Source organism: Physeter macrocephalus, chromosome 21 (genome assembly GCF_002837175.3).
Source record: "Physeter macrocephalus isolate SW-GA chromosome 21, ASM283717v5, whole genome shotgun sequence".
Classification (NCBI taxonomy): domain Eukaryota; kingdom Metazoa; phylum Chordata; class Mammalia; order Artiodactyla; family Physeteridae; genus Physeter; species Physeter macrocephalus.
In genome coordinates, this window is record NC_041234.1 from 72,563,340 (window position 1) to 72,582,189 (window position 18,850).

The following is an 18,850-nucleotide window of genomic DNA, read 5'->3' on the forward strand; positions in this document are numbered from 1 at the left end:
ACTAGAGAATGGACTTGAGGATATGGGGAGGGGGAAGGGTTAGCTGTGACAAAGTGAGAGAGTGGCATGGACATATACACACTACCAAACGTAAAATAGATAGCTAGTGGGAAGCAGCCTCATAGCACAGGGAGATCAGCTCGGTGGTTTGTGACCACTTAGAGGGGTGGGACAGGGAGGGTGGGAGGGAGGGAGAAGCAAGAGGGAAGAGATATGGGAACATATGTAGATGTATAACTTTTTCACTTTGTTATAAAGCAGAAACTAACACACCATTGTAAAGCAATTATACTCCAATAAAAATGTTCAAAGAAAGAAAGAAAGAAAGAAAATCAATTGACCAGGAATTCCCTGGCAGTCCAGTGGTTGGGAATCAGTGCTTTCACTGCTGGGGGTACCAGGTTTGATCCCTGGTCAGGGAACTAAGATCCTGCAAGACATGGGGCATGGCCAAAAAAAAAAAAAAATCAATTAACCATAAGTGATTGGTTTATTTCTGATTTATTTTTAGAAGAGTACTACACAGTTTTGAATACTATAGCTTTCTACTAAATTTTGAAATCAGGAAGTTGACAAAATCCAACACTGTCTAGCCATTTTTTTTTTTTTTTGGCTGAACCGTGGGGCTTGTGAGATTTTAGTTCCTCTACCAGGTATTGAACCTGCACCCTTGGCAGTGAAAATGCAGTCCTAACCACTGGACTGCCAGGGAATTCCCTCTGTAAACATTTCTATTCAACATTATTACTAGTGGTTTTAGCTTGTGCTACCCAGCATGAAAGAGAAATTAAATACATCCAGATTGCAAAGGATTAAGTAAAAGTGTCTTTATATGCAGAAGACATGATTGTTTATATTGAAAATTCAATAAAATTTACAAAAAAGCTACTAGAATTCATAAGTGAGTTTAGCCACGTTGCAAGATATAAGACCAGTATATAAAAATCAGTTGTATTTTTATATACTTGCAATGACCTATAGGAAGCTAAAATATTTAAAAGTACCATTTATAGTAGACCAAAAACTATAAAACATTTAGGAACAGATCTCACAAAAGAAGTGAAACCTTTACACTGAAAACAGAAACCATTACTGAGAGAAATTAGAAAAGACCTAAGTAAATGGAGAGAGATACCTTTTTCATGGATTGAAGGACTAAATTTTGTAAGGATGCCAATTCTTCCCAAATATATCTGTAGAATCAATGCATTCCTACAAAGACCCAGAAGGCTTTTTTAAAAAAGAAATTTACAAGCTGATTCTAAAATTCATATAGAAATGCAAGCAACTTTGAAAGACAAGAGCAAAGTTAGAGGGTTAATACTATCTAATTTCAAAACATATTATAGAAGTACAGCAATCAAAACAATGTGGTATTGACCTAAGATAGACAAATAGATGAATAGAATATAAACGGTCCAGAAATAAACCCACACATATATAGACAACTGATCTTTTACAAAGGTGTGAGAAAAGTGCAAGGTGGATAGAAGATGGTTTTTCAACAAATGGTAGTGGAACAATTGGATGTCCATGTACAAAAACAAAAATAAAACCAGAATTTCAATCCCTTGCACCATTACAAAATTTAACTCAGAGGAGGGATCATAGACCTAAATGTAACACCTAAAACTATAAAATTTCTAGAAGAAAACATAGGAGAAAAATTTCGTGAACTTGGGTTATGCAAAGATTTTTTAGATATCATACCCAGTGTACAGTCAATAAAATAAAAATCAGTTAATTGTGATTTCATCAAAATTAAAACCTCTGCTTTTCAAAAGACACTGTTCATAGAATGAGAAAACAAGCCACAGATTTGGGAGAACATATTTGCAAAGCATATATCTGATATAAGACTTTCATTGAGAATACAAGAATGTCAAAACTCAATATTGAGAAAACCGTCAACCCAATTAAAAATAAATATTGGAGCAGATACTTCAGACATTTAGATAGGAAATAAACAGTCAAAGGATGCTCAATGTTACTAGTCATGAGAGAAATAGAAATTAAAACCACGAGATACCACCATGCATCTATCAGAATGGCTAAATTAAAAGACAATGGCATTAACAAGTAATGCCAAGGACACAGGACAACTGGAACTCTTATTCATTGCTGGTGGGAATGTAAAATTATACCATTTCCTTGGAAAACACTTCGGCAGTTTCTTTTTTCTTTTTTTTAATCCAGTTTTATTGAGATATAATTGACATACAGCACTTTATAAATTCATGGTATATAGCATAATGACTTGACTTACATACATCATGAAATCATTACCACTATAAGTTTAATGATCATCCATCATCTCGTACAGATATAAAATAAAAAGAAAAAAGTACCTTTTCCTTGTGATGCGAACTCTTAGGATTTTTTCTCTTAACAACTTTTGTATATAACATACAGCAGTGTTAATTATATTAATCATGTTGTACATCTTTTTTTGGATATCTAAATAAATTTTTATTTGTGACACATTTTTAACAGCTCTACTGAGGCATCATTGATATAAAATAAATTGTCTATATCTAAAAGTACAATTTGATACCTCTGACATATTCATATCCTCATGAAATCACCACCATGATCAAGATTATTAACACACACCTCAGTCCCAGGAGATTCCTAAGTCCCTCTCTAATCTGTCCCTCTTGCCCCTACAGTCTCCCTCCCCTGATGCCCAGGCAACCATTGATTCCTTTCTGTCATTATAGATTATTTTGCATTCCCAAGAATACTATGTAATGAAAATGGAAGCATATACTATGCACTATTTTCTTTTTCACTTGGTATAATTATTTTGAGACTTATCTATTTTTTTCCATATCAATTGTTCATCCTCTTATTGCTGAGTCATTCTACTGTATGGATGCACCCTAATCATGGCAGTTTTTTAACAAGTTAGTTATACAGCTACCATATGACCCAGCCAATTCCACGCCTAGGTACTTTCTTGAAAGAAATGAAAGCCTATGTATACATGAAGACATACTTGAATACACAAACTGTGGTATATCCATACAATGGAATACTACTCAGCAATAAGAATCCAACAGCTTGGCTGAATCTCAAAATAAAGATGCCGAGTGAAATAAGCCAGAGGAAAAATGAGTATATACTATAATGATTGCATTTATACGAAACTGTATAAAAATGCAGTTTTTTTTCTGTCACTAATCTACAGTGACAGAAAGCAGATCATTGTTTGCCTGGGGACAAGCTTGGAGTGTGAAGGAGGAGCTACACAGGGGCAGGAGGAAGCTCTTTTGGGCTGACGGATATGTTCATGTTCTTGACTGAGCTGATAGTTGCACAAGGTTATATACATATGTTTTTCTAAAAGTATTTTATTGTGGTAAGAACATTTAACAGGAGATCTACCCTCTTAACAGATTTTCAAGTGTACAATACAGTATTATCTATAGGCATGACGTTGTACAGCAGATCTCTAGAGCCTATTCATCTTGCATAACTGAATTATATCTGTTGATTAGCAATTCCCCTTTTCCTCCTTGCCCTAACCCCTGGCAACCACCATTCTATTCTTCATGTCTATGAATTTGACTATTTTGGATACAAATTTTATCAACTCATACACTTTAATATGTGTAGTTTGTTGTCTGTCAATTACACCTCAATAAAGAGTTCAGGGAATTGCACATAACTGCAAGAAGTAATAATTGTAGTTAACAGTTAATGAGTACTTACTATGTGCCAAGTACTGAACTAAGCATTTTCTATCCATTAATTAATCTCATTCTGAAAGCAACCTATGATGGAAGTATTATTCTTAACCCCATTTTATTTATGAGGAAACTAAGGCATAGTAAAGTTAAATTACTTGGCCAAGGTCATAATGCCTCATAAAAGGTGGAGTAAACCATAATGCGTACTTCCTCGCATGATGATAGCTGAAATGTATTCAGCACTTTATGTAGCAGACCCTGAGTCAATCATTTGACATGCACTATCTCATTTCAGCCTCATCAGCACTATGAAGTAGGTACTGATTTACAGAGGAGGAAACTGGCACAGTGGAATGAAGCAACATGCTCCGAATTATATAGTAAGTAGTGGAGGAGTGGAGATGTGAACGAAGGATGTTCATCCATCAAGTGAGTCCCAGGATAAAATAGGTTGAGAACTACTCTGTTAAGAAGTTGGACCTGTGGACCAACATGCAGATGGATCTGATACTTGCCTGATCAGACAGGTCACTCTTTGCCTGATGCTGAACACAGTCATTGGTTGTGTGGATCCCTCACTGCCTTGGTCCACCTGTCTGAGTAGATACTCAGGTACTGACTACAGCGTGCATTACAGTGGAGCCTGCCAAGCCTTACTACCTGACTGACTGCCTCCTTGCCCTTCCCCACCACCCCCAAGCCACACTGTACAGATAAATTGGTTCTCCCAGATCCTTGACCTTAAATACCTGGGTCTCTACCACTCCTAGTTAGTTTCCTCTCCTTACAGACTTGTGTTACTGATAACCATAAAGCCTCCTAGCAGAGTATATCCAAGTTATGACAAAGACTAGGTCACAAACCATCTTACTCAGATTAAAATGTATCTCCTTTCTTATAGATCCATTGATTTCTGTTCACATTAGAAATTCCATGCACAGCTGAGAGCTGTTAACGTGGAATAAGATGGTTTCATAAGCCATACTCCCTGCTGAAATATCAAGGGCCTGGATTACAGTAATGTCTTGTTTCCTTCATGTGTGAACTCAGATAATTTTTGAATATAAATATATCCCATCTCCTTGATCCCTTTGCCACCCCTGGAGCTGCTTGTTCTCTCTGGTAGTACAATATTGAGTGTCAGGGGCATCAGAGTTTTCCTAAACTATCAGAAGCAACCCATTTGCCTCTTTTGCTCATCTACCACTGCTGTGCTTTGCTCTACTCCTGACAGCTCCTGCTGCTTTGGATTTGATCCTTTTCTTCTACCATTTACTCCTGATGCTGTTCTCACCCTTCGTTCAACATTTGGTCTCTCATTCCATTCCATTTATTGCTATATTTTAAACATGCAGTTTAGCACTTTGAAAACATCTGAATGGAAGTGTTGTTCTTGGGATGGCAGTCGGAGAGGTACAATTCAGGATTCCCCCTTCTTCATGCAATTCCATCTCCCTTGCTGGTACCTTGTTGTTCTCTCTCCTCTGTCCTATAACCCTCCAGCTCATGATTTGTTTTCTTTTACCCCAGTGGTTCTCAAACTTGAGCATGCATCAGAATCACCTGGAGGGCTCCTTAAACATGGATTGCTGGATTACACCATACAGCTTCTGATCCAGTAGGTCTGGGTTGGGGCTTGAGAATTTTTAGTTCTAACAAGCTTCCAGGTGATGCTGATGCTGTTGCTCTGGGGACTATACTTTGAGAACCACTGTTCTAGACCAACACTGTTCATACAGATCACCGTTCTATCTCTATGGCTTGTCCACTAGGCCCTTTCTTGTGAACTGCCTTGATGTGCAAAGCTGGCAGGTGTGGCTAAGAATCTGACCTCTGAGGTCCACATGGTAAACTCTCTGGATATGCCACCATCACCCAGAGGCAAGTCTTTAAATCAGAGCCCCTAATCTTGGGTTACTCTAAAGGTAGAAACTCATTGTGCTCTCTAGAGGTAAGAACTCAGAATCAAGATGTAAGATTTATGTGCTAAAGCTTCTGAAACGTTATTTCTAAAATGTAGCTTGCTGTCCAAATTAAGCTAGTTCAGCTTTCTAGAAGTAACTGAGAGGAAGAATGAATTTAGAAAATGAGGTGCAACCTACTCCTGAATAACCAAAATGAATGTGGTCTCTCATATTCATACTCATTCTCTCTGTCATTATTAATTTGGATATGTTTGTACGTGTATACATTAACAGGACAAATTAAGGATTACTTATGTGTCTATCTATTTGTATGCTTTGTGTATGTTTTTTAATATATAAAGATACATCTAGGCATTTTTTAACTTAATGTAATTTACATGATATAAACCTCTAGCACTTAGAGCAGGCTTCCAGCACACAAAATATGGCAGGCGGTCTCCTTTCTGATACATTCTGAATATTGCTCCCCCTGGCTATTAGCTTCAACTTGACTCCTTGGACCTAGCCTCCACCTTACATAGCCCCTCTACCCTGTGTCTGGTCACAAGCCAACTCCAGCAGAGACTTTCATGGAGCAGTGAGGGGGTTAGAACTACTACATCTGGCAGGAGGGGGAAGATAATGAACTAAGCTGAATAAAGGAGAGAAAGGAGGGAAGAGAGAAAAGAGAGGAATTAAAGAGGGAAAGAAGCCAACAGAGATGCATGTGTATGTCAAGAGTGAGTATTCTCTGAAGAAACTAGACTGTTTTTATTGTTTGGTTGATGAACTGTCTCTGAAAGCCATCTCAAGGGTGGAGTTCTGCTCAACATTAGCTTTATTTTAACATGAGTATAGTCTTCCAAGTGGGTATTGTTTCCAAGAAGAAATCTGCTCATCAGTTTCCCAATTTCTGTATTTATTATCACCAAAGGCTTCATCCTTTCTGACTTTTCTGCTGGCTACCATCTCTTTAATGTCTGGCCTCTGTGTTACTGTACTTTCCTGGATCCCATCCTACCTGTCCGAATGTTTTTTTAGCATCCCACCATCCAATATCAAAAGTGTTTCTTTTCCCAGATTCCCAATCTGCATTCTAGTATCCTGCTATCACGACCCTCCCTGTCACTCAGTACTGAAATCAAAGAACCTACCAGGAGTAGTAAACTTTGTTAAGTCATATCCTTGGATGATTTCTTTCCCTCTGTCCACACTTAAAAATGAGTTTTCAACAAACTTCTTTCTTTGCTTCCCATAACCCTCTATACTCTCTTCCCTGGTTATCTTACCTACTGCCACATCTTCACCTAATAGTTATGTAAATGACTCTAAATCTTCATGTCTGTCTCCAAACCTTCTCAAAAACACCAGACCTAATGTCTAATGCCATTTCCTTCTGCAGGCACCTGAAATGTGGTTTCTTTCATACATAACTCAGTATTATATTTTCCAAGTGTACTTCTCCTCCTAGATTCCTAATCTGCATTGCAATATTATCACTCTCCCTGTTATTCAGTATTGAAACCTCAGAATTATCTTCTACTTTTCCCATTCCCCCATTGCCTATAACAGGTCATCAAATCCTGGGACTATTACCTGTGAAATCTGTTCCCATCTTTCCATTCTCTTTTCTACTGCCCCAATTCATGGTCTTATTATCGTGAGACTATCATAGAAATATCTAACTAACTGCCCCTGGTCCCTTGAACCAGCCCAACACATCCATGCATCTCATATCCACCAAGCAATAAAGTTAAGCTATGGATGCCTCCAGGCTGTTTACTACTGATTCTCCTTTGTTTCTTAAGACACCTTCTCCCTACGATCCTGACTCTACCTTACAAATTCTTGGGTCTACAAGCCAAGTCCAATGGAGACTTTAGTCCTGTGCATTTTTTTTAATTTTTAAAAATTTATTTTATTATATTTTTATTTTTGGTTGTGTTGGTTCTTCGTTGCTGCGTGCGGGCTTTCTCTAGTTGTGGTGAGTGGGGGGCTACTCTTCATTGTAGTGCACAGGCTTCTCATTGCATTGGCTTCTCTTGTTGCAGAGTATGGGCTCTAGGCACGCGGGCTTCAGTAGTTGTGGCACATGGGCTCAGTAGTTGTGGTGCGCGGGCTCTAGGGTGCACAGGCTTCAGTAGTTCTGGCACACAGGCTCAGTAGTTGTGGCTCACGGGCTCTAGAGTGCAGGCTCAGTAGTTGTGGTGCACAGGCTTAGTTGCTCTGTGGCATGTGGGATCTTCCCAGACCAGGGATTGAACCAGTGTCCCCTGCATTGGCAGGTGGATTCTTAACCACTATGCCACCAGGGAAGTCCCAGTCCTGTGCATTTTTACATTAATTAATTGACTGATTGATTGCCGCACCGCCTGGCTTGCAAGATCTCAGTTCCCTGACCAGGGATAGAACCTGGGCCACAGCAGTGAAAGCCCAGAATCCTAACCACTAGGCCACCAAGGAATTCCCTATTTATTTTTGACTCATTGGTTATTCTTAGCAGATTTTGCCTTGGCTCATCCTTCTAGCTCCTCCTTCTCTGGACTATCTTGCATACCTACATGATGTCAGATTCCTATTGCTGGCACTCAGGTTGAGCTAACATACTTATTCCCCAATGAGAGAATGGCTTTTGAAAGTTGTATCCTAATATATCCCCCACCTCTAGTTTCTCATCTTACAACCATCCTACATACCAATGCCAGAGCATTTCCCTAAAACGTAGGGCTAATCATGTGTTTTTCCTGTTCATATATCTCTCATGACTCTCCACAGCTTAAATAATAAATTCCGAGTTCAGGATGGCATTCCAAGACTTCCCACCTTGGTCTCATTGTGCTTTCCCAGCTTTATCTCCCACTATACAATTACAAAACCTACCCTCCAGCCCCATTAGATGACTAGTCAGTTTCCAAACTCAGCCCACATTTTCCTTTCTCTATGCTGTAGGTCATGCTGTTCCCTCTTTCTCAAATGCCCTTTTCTCTAATTTTCAACTTTTGGGATACTACTTAAAGGTCCAGCTTTTCCATGAAACCTCCCCTATTCTCTTCCTCCTATATGCTTCTGTAACATTCTTTTGCAGTTAAATGTATACTTACTTGCCAGTTGTCTTGACTACATCCTAAGCCCGTTGAGATCATTCATAGTGTATGTCACTTATCCTTAGCACCATGCCCTAGATATAGTTACTACTCAATATGTGTTAATATATTATTTAATTAAAATTATATGTATAAGTTCTAATATACTAGCTAAAATAAAATCTAATTACTTTACAGTTTTAATAATCGAAAATAGTGTAAAAGGGAAAAAAGCAATCTTTTAATAACAGTTATATATTATCACAGGGCTGTGCCTGTGATGGAAAAGATTTATTCTGTAGATTTAGGCTCAAGCTTGGCCCTGTGTGTCTTTGAATTTGGCCACTATCAAAGGCAAGGCTTTGAGGCATTTTGATGGTGTAAAGCAACAACATGGTGAGGGATTAAAGGATGGAAATTTTGATGCAAATCAGGGTTGGTTCATAGAGTTTAGAGGCAGGTCTGCCCTTGTATAATGTCAGGGTGTGAGCTGAAGCTGCTAGTACTGATGAGATGGCAGCTCACATTAGCCTTTCTGTTTTGAAGGCAGCAGAAAGCCAATGATACAGGGCTACTTGAGAAAATACATAAATACAATAAAAGTAGCAGCAAAACAGATATCCTAGAATCTAGTTTTCAATTAATCATACAATGATGAAAAGTCTTCCCAAAAATTTTCTTAAAAATTCATGTGCAAATCTCAAAGAAGACCTCCTGAATGAATCTGATGTACATTTTAGCTTCTAAAATGTTATAACAGAACACTTGAAAGTAAAGACCTATATATTCTCTGCTACTGTATTAGGTAAAACACAATTTAATGTAATTGGTTTCTGGGTTTCTCTGTTGAATTCATTTATGTAAACTTCTAAGAGTTATTCTGGTACATAATGTATACTTGATTAAGTATGGTGCTTGTGGTCATTTCCATAAAACATTAGGCCCTGGGTCAGAAATAAATTCTTCTGTTTTATCACTGTATAGGAAAATCAAACCCCAGATCTCCTGGTTTTGCCAGGGGCAAGGTTGGTGTTTGTGTGAAAATGTCAACTCTTTGGAATTTTAAGTAGGTATATGTCACTGTGTGTATAACAGGGGAGGTGGCTTAAACAACTGATCTGTATTTGCATCCAATAAAAAAATAGGTAATAATGAACAAATAAAAACTGATGTGGGATGCTTGAACCTTGAAAGTATTATTCTCAGAGAAAGAAGCCAGTCACAAAACGCCATATATTGTATGACTCTATTTATGTGAAATGTCCAGAATAGGCAAATCTACAGAGACATAAAGTAAATTAGTGGTTGCCTTGGGCTGGGGATTGAGGGGGGTGTCCGAAGAGTGGTTTGGGAGGACTGGGGAGGGAAGATGGCTAAGGAAGGGATCCTTTTTGGTGCAATGAAAAAATTCTAAAATTGATTGCAGTGATGGTTGTACAATTCTGGGAATATACTAAAACCCACTGAATTGTACATTTAAAAAGGTGAATTGTATGTTATGTGAATTATATCTCAATAAAGCTATTAAAATTTATGTGGGGGAATATGTAAAACAAAAATAAACCTATTTCTAAGACTTGCCTAACTACTGATGCCCAGATATGAAAATGTTTTTATTGTTTACAGATGTCAAACAGGTATTCCTTAATTTTCATGTAGTTAATTATATTTTGAAAAGGTCAGAAAATAAACACAAACCACAAAGTAAAAGAGACAATCAATTTTAATTGCATAATTGTAGTCTCAATTTTGAACTATACTCATCTTCAAGAGACTGTTTTTATACTGATTTAAAAAAAAAACTCAACTTCATTAAATAGATAGCATCCCTATAACCACCAATGTGTGCTTCTGTGATCCACATAACTTAGCAAGCAAGCCGAACGTTTTTCTCTCACTGTTTATTACTACATTTATGTCCTAGTAACTTATAGATTGGACAATTGCCATTTATGATCTGTTAAGCCACTCTTGAAAAGCACTCTGGGGACTTTGGTTAATGTAGAACAGGAAGTCTGTTCTTTGTTAGAAGCATATTTCCCAGATAAAATTCAAAGGGTTGCTTTTCAGCATACTGTATAAAACCATAGATAGCACGAATCTGGGAATTCTCAGTCTCTAGCAGTCTCAACATTTTCCCCAAAAGGAGACATTGGCACTATTATCTCTTGGACTAATTTTTGTGGGGCTATGTCTTAGCTGCACCAAACCCTGTAATCATCACAACTCAACACATTAACCTTTATATTCAGGTAAGTGACCATTATTGGTCATTACTGTTCCCAGGCCTTTTCTTGTTGTCCACTTTTCTTCTACTGGGACCAATCCTGCTCCTAGTCAGAGAGGATTTAAGGAGCAGTATTTCAGTAGTTTGGTGGCTTAGCATCCAGTGGGCCTATTGCTTCCGGTCCTACTTAGAGCTCACAGACCAGTTGAAGTAACTGGGTCTCTTGGGTGCCATTTTTATTCGCCTGTCTCTGCCTTTTCTCGTGGACTTCACCTGACATGCCGATTCATTTAGGCTTGGTGCACTGCCTTGTTTAGCACTGTTTTGCGAGACCTCTTAAGGGATTGTTCATTTGCTTCTTAATCCCAAACCCCCTGACTGGATTCCTACTATGTACTGCTTGCTTCATTCTCTGCCTAGTGCCTGCCACCAGACTGGATTCTATTCTCTGCCTGCAGAGAATCCATCGTTAGACTTCGAGTTTAGCTGTCTGCCTTCTTGCCTACTGTTACACAACCCTTCTGCTTTACCAGCCTTTCCAGACTCTTTCTGTTGGTGACTACAGGAACCTTGTTAGCTTTCCTGTCCTGCTCTAATGAGTCTCTTTAGTGTCTGGGTATCAGGCTCCTTGGTCTGGCTCTGCCTGCCAACGACAAGTACCTGTTAAGATACTATCTCCCAGTTTACTACTAGATTTTTATTGCCTTGGGCAAACGTTTTAGTAATTCTTGTTTACTTTTTCATTCCCTTTGTTTCCTGTATGTAATGTGTGGAGAGGGACAGTATGTTCCTTTTTTTTTTTTTTTTTTCCAGTGTGTTCCTTTAAACATCTCTTGGATTCTGTTCCTTTCTCTTTATTTCCTCTGGGGCTACTCTAGTTCCAATCCCTTTATCCAGCAGGACTCTATCTAGTTTTAGCTAGAGTTCAGCACTGGTGCCTCAAAGGGTCGCCTCAGAGGATAAGAGAGAAGCCAAGCAGTCATGAGGACTGCAATCTCCATTCCCACAGTAACTTCAAACAGGTCAGCTAGATTTGTATCTGTTGTACATACTGAGCTTCTGTAAAGGTTTTGTTTGGGGGAACAAAAATTCTGCACTGAGAGAAAAATAAGTTTGAGAATCAGTGTCCAGTTATTCTGCATACCACTGCCAGACCAGCTCCTTAAAATATTCCTTTATTTTATAACATTCCTGCTAAATATCCTTAGCAGTCACTACTATTATGTCTTATATTTAAATCTGTTTACATACTGGGCAAACGCTATGGGGAGAACCATGTTTCCTACTATTATTCAACATCTATGTTCTCACCATTCTACTCAAGCCCCACTGGCCCCTCTACATTATTGGTCAGTATTGTTTCCAGGCCATTCCATATGTTGTCTTTTCCTTACTTCCTTTCTTTGCTTTGGCTATTCAAGTATGATTTCTGCTTCAGCCCTTGGCAGTTCAAGTTCTCCTTGAAAACTTCTTCTTCTATTCTAGGCCTGACAAATCTCACCCCTTCACCACATTATCCTGAATTTCGGGTCAGGACCTCCGAATTAGGCAGCCAATGTGCCCTTACTGTTCCACACATTCGTTTCCTTGTTTGTTTTCTCAAGCAGATTTTATACCTTTGATGGCAAAGAATTTATATTTTACACTCCGTTCCATTACAAGGGTTTGTGTACCACAAATAGCACATTAGTGATTGGTAAATAGGAGAATGGTGTCATTAAAATTAGGTGGAAGGCCAGCTGGTTCACGTGTGAAGTGTTTTAGCACTTTAAGTTTTGACGTGATCAGGAGCCAACTTTCTCACAATTAAAGAGAAGCCTTCACAATATGAAGACTTTCAGAAAAAAAGAAGAATCCTGCACAAAACTGCCCCTTTTTTGTGACTGGTTTAGTGATTTCAACAACCTCTAAATTTCCCATCACATTAAACTAGCTGGTGAAGCTGTGAGTACTGATAATGAAGCTATGAAGACCTTTCACCGTGTGATTCTAAAAAGTTGGTTACTCCTCAATTAGATTTTTAATTCTGATGAAAATGGCATCTATTAAAAGTAAATGCCCTTGAGGATTCACACTGGGGAAAGAGGAAGCGTGAAGGCTACCAAGCAGTGATGGCTGTGATGCTGGGTGCAGATGCCAGTGGAGATTAAACTTCCTGAGTGTTTTTATTAGGATGGTTATTGTTTACATTAGTGCTCTGATTACAAATTTGCATTGGGTTTAAGTGACCTTCCCTAACCACGCTTTCCCCAGAAGCCCTGTTATTTTTAGTGCGCAATTTTGCAGAACAGGAGATTCTTCAGGAAGACATATATGCCTTTAGAGCAGAACATCTGGTACTTTTTTATTCGCACGACATCTAGTTTGGTGTTGCCCATGTAGTATGTGCTTAATAAATACTTGTTTATTCTCAGGCAACCTTTAATTCATAAATATTTTTCCATAACCTTGGAGGTGGTTATTTCTTACTTTTGTCTAATCCATGTTGGCTTTAATTTCTCTATTAATGGCCCAGATTGTTTAGATGAGAACACGTAGCAGAAGGGAGACACAGAAAGCCAGAGTGATACTAGTAAGGAGCATCAGGATGAATTGGGAGATTGCGACTAACATATACACACTAATATGTATAAAATAGATAAATAATGAGAACCTGCTGTATAGCACAGGGAACTCTGCTTCACTTAGCTGTACAGTAGAAACTAGCACAACATAGTAAAACAACTATACCCCAATTGAAAAAATAAAAAGAAACCTCTGGGGTAATGGATGGCTCTAAGATCAGTTTGAAGAAAGAGCCTAGCAGCCTTTTATCTTTCTTTTTTCCCAGGGCTGGCTTTTAATGTTAACCGGGTGCTAAACTTATGAGAGGCCAGAGGGAGAGACTATAAGGTCAGCGGGTCTAACACACACTTTTGAAGTCCCAACTGATGGTAGTTGCCTTCTTCTTTCTGCAGCATCAGAGAAAAGATGTCTCTCCATCCACCAGCCTATTTGTGTGTCCCAAGAAGGTAAAAATTAAGAAATGCAGTGGGATCAGCCCTAGGACTGCACTTGGTGAGGTGCCTGGTTCATAATCAGTGGACAAAGTGTCCTTGCAGGGGACCAGTGGCTCCTTTTGTGTGTTAGCTTCCAAGAGAGGCCCTGATATTTGAAGGAAGGGGGTTTGTTTGTTTGTTTGTAATGGCTGTTTACATTAACTGGAACAAAATGCTGAAAAGAAAACAGCCAGAATTAAGATGGGGCTGAGATAACCACAATAAATTCAAATGTAAGCCATCTCAGGGACAAACTTTCTCACTTTTTGCAGTGCAGATTATGCATCTTTTACATGTACCTCTCATTTGACTTCAAATGTAGCTTCACCTGGCCTGAGGATGGTGAAACCCAGCCTTACACACAAAATAATGTTGATCCATTTTCAAATATTCACACACTCAAAACAGAAGTCACTTGTATTACAATGCCTTCACCGCTTTTAAAACCAGACCAATGAGATCTACAAGTGGTGACCTTCATGATCTGGAAGCTGCTCATCTGTTCTGCTTCTCTTGCCAAGAGCAGCCCCTATCCGTCACCTCCAATTTCTTAACCACGGAGTCTCTGCACATGCTATGGTCATTTCCTTTGCCTGGGATGCTCTTCACTCTCCTTTTTTGCCTTGTAATTGCTCAATACTTTTTTGTTTAATATCCTTCCCGATAGCCAGAAAGTTCCACAAGAGCAAGCCACATCCGTCTTGCTCACCACTGGACCCTTAATGCCTAGCAGGGTATCTAACACTTAGTAGGCTGTCAACAAATACTTAGTGTCTTCAGTCAGACCCTTAAGACTCAGCTCAAACATCATCCTCTTTGGTAAGGTGTCCCAGAGTCTCTGGCACTTCGGTGGTGACCCCCCTCATGTGCTCCGTGGGCTCCCTGTTCATATCTGTTGCAATGAAGTGCAGTCATTAACAACTGGTCTCTCCCAGTAGACTAGGAGGTTCTAAAGGGCAGGAATGTGAGCTTCATCCTCCTAACCCACAGCACTCTGGATATCACCTGGTATACTCTAAGGAGCTCAATAAAGACCTACTGGGCAGATTATTAAGCAACATTTGAGCTTGGGGGATACTCAGCTATGGCTCACACCCACATCTCTCAAACAGGAGTTACGTGAAAGCAGTGGATAACCAGGTCACATCTTACTGCAGCAACCACTTCTATGCCATTTTTCAGGAGGGGGGGGCATTTAAGTAATTCAAATCACATGTGAGTGTGTGTATGTGTATGTGTGTGTGTGTGTGTGTGTGTGTGTGTGTGTATGTGTGTGTATGCGTGTAGTGAGTTAAATTCAGAATATACATCAAATTTTAAGTCAAACAGGAACTTCAACAAAGCAAATTTACCTTAGGGCTCCTTGCCCACCCTGTCTGGGAGCATGTATTCCCTCTTCTCTGCTGTCCTTGGGTAGTTTACCACCTGCATGATTAAAAAGAAAGTTAATGACAATGGCAAAGCCAGGATTAAGACCGCTTTCAGATGTCTAACATTCTTTTTATCCTACTTTCCAAGTTAATTGCCTCATCACAATCACACCTACAGCATGGTCAAATTCATCCTAATGCACTCTCAGATAATATGTTCATAAACATATTAGCTTCAGCATAGCAGAATTTAGGTTGAAGGGGAGAAGGGCAAAAGGGTCATAGCCTGAAGATCTCTGAATAACAGGCACATGAGCATGTTTATAGACCTGGGATCTAAATTTACATTTCAGGTAGCTTCTCTAGATTGTATGATGGTGGTTCATTCAAGTTCTGCCCGGCCCCGCTAATGTTCTCAATGTGAACTTTATTTTTAAAGCGGCGTGGGCCTCTTCCTGACATCTGCAGGAGGAAAGATTACGGATACCAGAGGTGCCCTGTTGCTGCTGCTGCACCAAATCACCTAGCATTTGTCTAGAGATTTACATTTTTAACAAAGCTTTGACACACATGATCTTATTCGCTCCCCACAACAACTATAAACCTAAAGTAGCTCAGGAAACTGAAAATAGCACTCAGTCCAATTGTTAGCTCTCCATAGGTGCTTTGGCTAAAGAGCCTTACACCCTCTCGGGATTAAGCAGTGGGCGCCTGCTGCTTCTACTACCTGGCGGCCTGGGAATAAAGGAACGACTGTATTTCTTTGGTCGCAACGCAATCATGGCAACAGAAAGCACCCACTCCTTCCACTTTCACCCGTACAGTCTGTCTAGGCAATTAATCAGCTCTCCCCATGGCGGTTTTCCTACAGGATGCTAGCTGCCTTGCCAATCAACCCCTCCCACGGAGTGGAGCACAACCACACCCCCGGCGAGGCGTCGGCCAGCCGGGGAAGGTGCTCTGGCCTACACGAGTGGAAGCGGAGACTCAGGTGAAACTCACACGTGAATCCTGCCGGGCCTCAGTGTCCCCATCTCTAAAATGGGCTACACCTCCTCTCTCTTGGCTAGTTCCCTCCCATTTCACGCTAGGCCCCTAGGAAGGGAAATCAGTGCTTAACCGCAGCTTAAAGTCCTCTAGTTTGGCAGCTGTCGCCGCGCCGGGCATGCTCAGTAGCCCGGCCGGCTCGGCAGCGGGAGTAGGAAGCAGCTTTCCGCGCCCGGGCGGCGGACTGCGGGCACTTTGATGAATCACGTGTGCGGAGGCCCTCTTAAAGAGATAGGCACCTACTTTCCCTCCACCCTAAACACCACCCTGAGGGCGGCGGCGGCGGCGGCGGCGGCGGCGGCGGCCGTGGTAATTGCAGACGCTCGGGGGCAGGGCTTGCCCCAGCGCAGAGTAGTGGCAACAGCTTGTCGCGTCGGGAGCCCCGGGGACGTGAACTCGGCAGACCCACTCTCTCCCCCTCCCAGGAGGAGGTGCTGCCGAATCCACGCGGGGCAGCGGGACCGCCCCGAGGGGCTTCCTCAGTGGAGGAGAGGTGGGGTTCCAGGGCACAGGTGACAGGGCCGGAGAAAGATGGAGCAGCCCGGGGCGGCGGCGGCGTCGGGCGCCGGAGGCTGCGGCGAGGAACCCGGTGGGGGCCGAAGCAACAAGCGGAGCGCGGGGAACCGGGCCGCCAACGAAGAGGAAACGAAAAACAAACCTAAATTGGTGAGTGCTCCCGCAGCCCCCGCCGGCCTTGGGGACAGCGAGAGCCCCGGGATCCTCCTGCCGTTGAACACGGGGGGACCCGGGGCCCCCTCCCAAGGGTGACCGCGACCTCGCTGTGCAACTCCGGGAGCCGCTAAAGCAGCGGCCACGCCGAGGCGCGGAGACGGCGTGGGGGCGGAAGAGCACCCCCTTCTCCACTTAACCCCTTTCTCCCTCTTGGCAGCCCGGGAGGCGGTGCGGGAAGGAGAAAGGCCCCACCCCAGCTTGGGGAGACCCCGAGTACCGGGTAGGGGCTGTTGTTTGTCTAACTTGTGGGCGCGAACCTTCTTTGCGCGATTCCATTCCCCTCCCACCCTTGTCAGTTGTTGGGTTTTTGCCTCTTAAAGCTTAGGGTTCGGGCAGGGGAACCTAGCTCTTTTTTTCAGTCCCACTACTTGGGAGCCCACCCACAGACTTACAAAAAAACCCCAAAACAACCAATTAACCAACCGAACAAAAAATCCCCAAAAAACAACAACAAAAAATACACAACGTAGGCCCCCAGTCTTTCTCCTTGACCAGATATCTAAGGAAGAGGCGCCTACATGATTTTTTTCCCCTTGCCTCTCCATGTGCTCTTCCAAGAAACATTTCTTTGGAAGAGTGGGGGGAGCGTGGGAGTTAGAGGCTGGGTGAGGTTCCACCAACTGTCGTGTGTGTACTCGTCAGAGTCGTCCAGTACTTCCAGTTAGTTGATTAAGAACGCTCAAAAGCAGTAGGCAGACTGCACAAATCTCCCCGTCCTGAGAGTGTGTGCACCAGTGGGAGCAGTCCATTTCCTGCCCCTGACTTCATGTGCAGAGGAATGAAATCTATGGGGCCTGGTATTAGATTGAGAAATACTGGAGTGTCTTCAACTCATCAGTTGAAACGGTTCCTCTTTTTTTTTTTTTTTCCCTTCAGCTTATAGGAAAATGGTTTAATAATAGTGAAACTTAAAAACAGGTCAAATTCTTACAGTATATTGGCCAAAGACTATTTTTGCCAGCCCTGGCAAATATTAGGCAGACGTTTATCAATAAACTTTCTAATTTGGGTGGCAGAAGGGATATAGTTTTCCAGCACAAATTCAGCAAATACTCCTTCTGTCTGAAGGTTCTTAGTTTAGGTCTGGAGCACAAGCTCCATGTTGCATATCTAGTTTTCTGTTTTAACCAGCAACTTGATTATAATAAGAAAGGAGGCAGTGACGTATAACTATAGCCTTTTCTTAGGGTATCTGGCCATTTGGTATGTACCTGTTGTGCTTCTCTCCCTTGCCTGCTGTTTGCCTTTCAATTATGAACTGTCCAGATTGGAAAACAGTGACCGAAGTGTTATCGTTACAGGGAATATGTAGCCTTCCATTATGTGGAAAGGGACCTAGTGGGGTAGAATAAAACAACCAGTCTAAAGTCTCATCAATTCCACCCTAACTTGAGGCAAATTAAGAATTACTTGATGTGTCCTCTTATCTCCCCCCTCCAAGTATTTACAAGGAAGGAACTGAGTCACAAGCTCTTTGTGAATTGTCTATACTGGCAGGGGGTTAATGGGTGCCCCTATTATAAAACTTAGAAAAGTTTTGTGAGTGTGTTACCAGAGTTTAATGTATTTAAAAATCCTGATGTTGAAATTTTATCAGTTTGCGGTAAAACAGTGATCATGTTTCTTTCTTTCTTTCTTTTTTCTTTTTGGATCCAGTACCAACCTGGTTTAAACAGTGATTAAAAGTTTAAGCAAAAGTACAAGCGAACTGATAGTTTCCACAAAGAGTTTGGTACATCTAGCAAGAGCCTTCCACT

The 18,850-nt window shown here is 41.2% G+C and overlaps 1 protein-coding gene and 1 long non-coding RNA gene across 16 annotated transcripts in view; one reads left to right on the plus strand and one right to left on the minus strand.

The window, feature by feature from the left end:
• LOC129391732 (uncharacterized) overlaps window positions 1-16,432 on the minus strand; it is a 115,603-nt gene extending 99,171 nt beyond the window's left edge. The window contains exons 1-2 of the long non-coding RNA XR_008616381.1: window positions 16,317-16,432; window positions 15,297-15,369 (exon numbers count right to left, since the gene is read on the minus strand). This is a non-coding gene — a long non-coding RNA (uncharacterized lncRNA). The remainder of the gene's footprint in view (window positions 1-15,296; window positions 15,370-16,316) is intronic.
• A 226-nt stretch (window positions 16,433-16,658) lies between these two features.
• Window positions 16,659-18,850, plus strand: part of DIAPH2 (diaphanous related formin 2) — a 919,875-nt gene continuing 917,683 nt past the window's right edge. For 5 of the 15 annotated variants that reach the window (XR_008616350.1, XR_008616349.1, XM_055081632.1 and 2 more), the window contains exons 1-2: window positions 16,660-17,027; window positions 17,251-17,313. Coding sequence is in view for 13 of the 15 variants with exons in the window: in XM_055081632.1 (XP_054937607.1) it covers window positions 16,893-17,027; window positions 17,251-17,313 (198 nt within the window). In the remaining 2 variants the exon portion in view is untranslated. Of the gene's footprint in view, window positions 17,028-17,250; window positions 17,314-18,850 lie in introns of all 15 variants that reach the window. The other 10 variants (XM_055081634.1, XM_055081640.1, XM_055081638.1 and 7 more) reach the window with 3 other exon arrangements.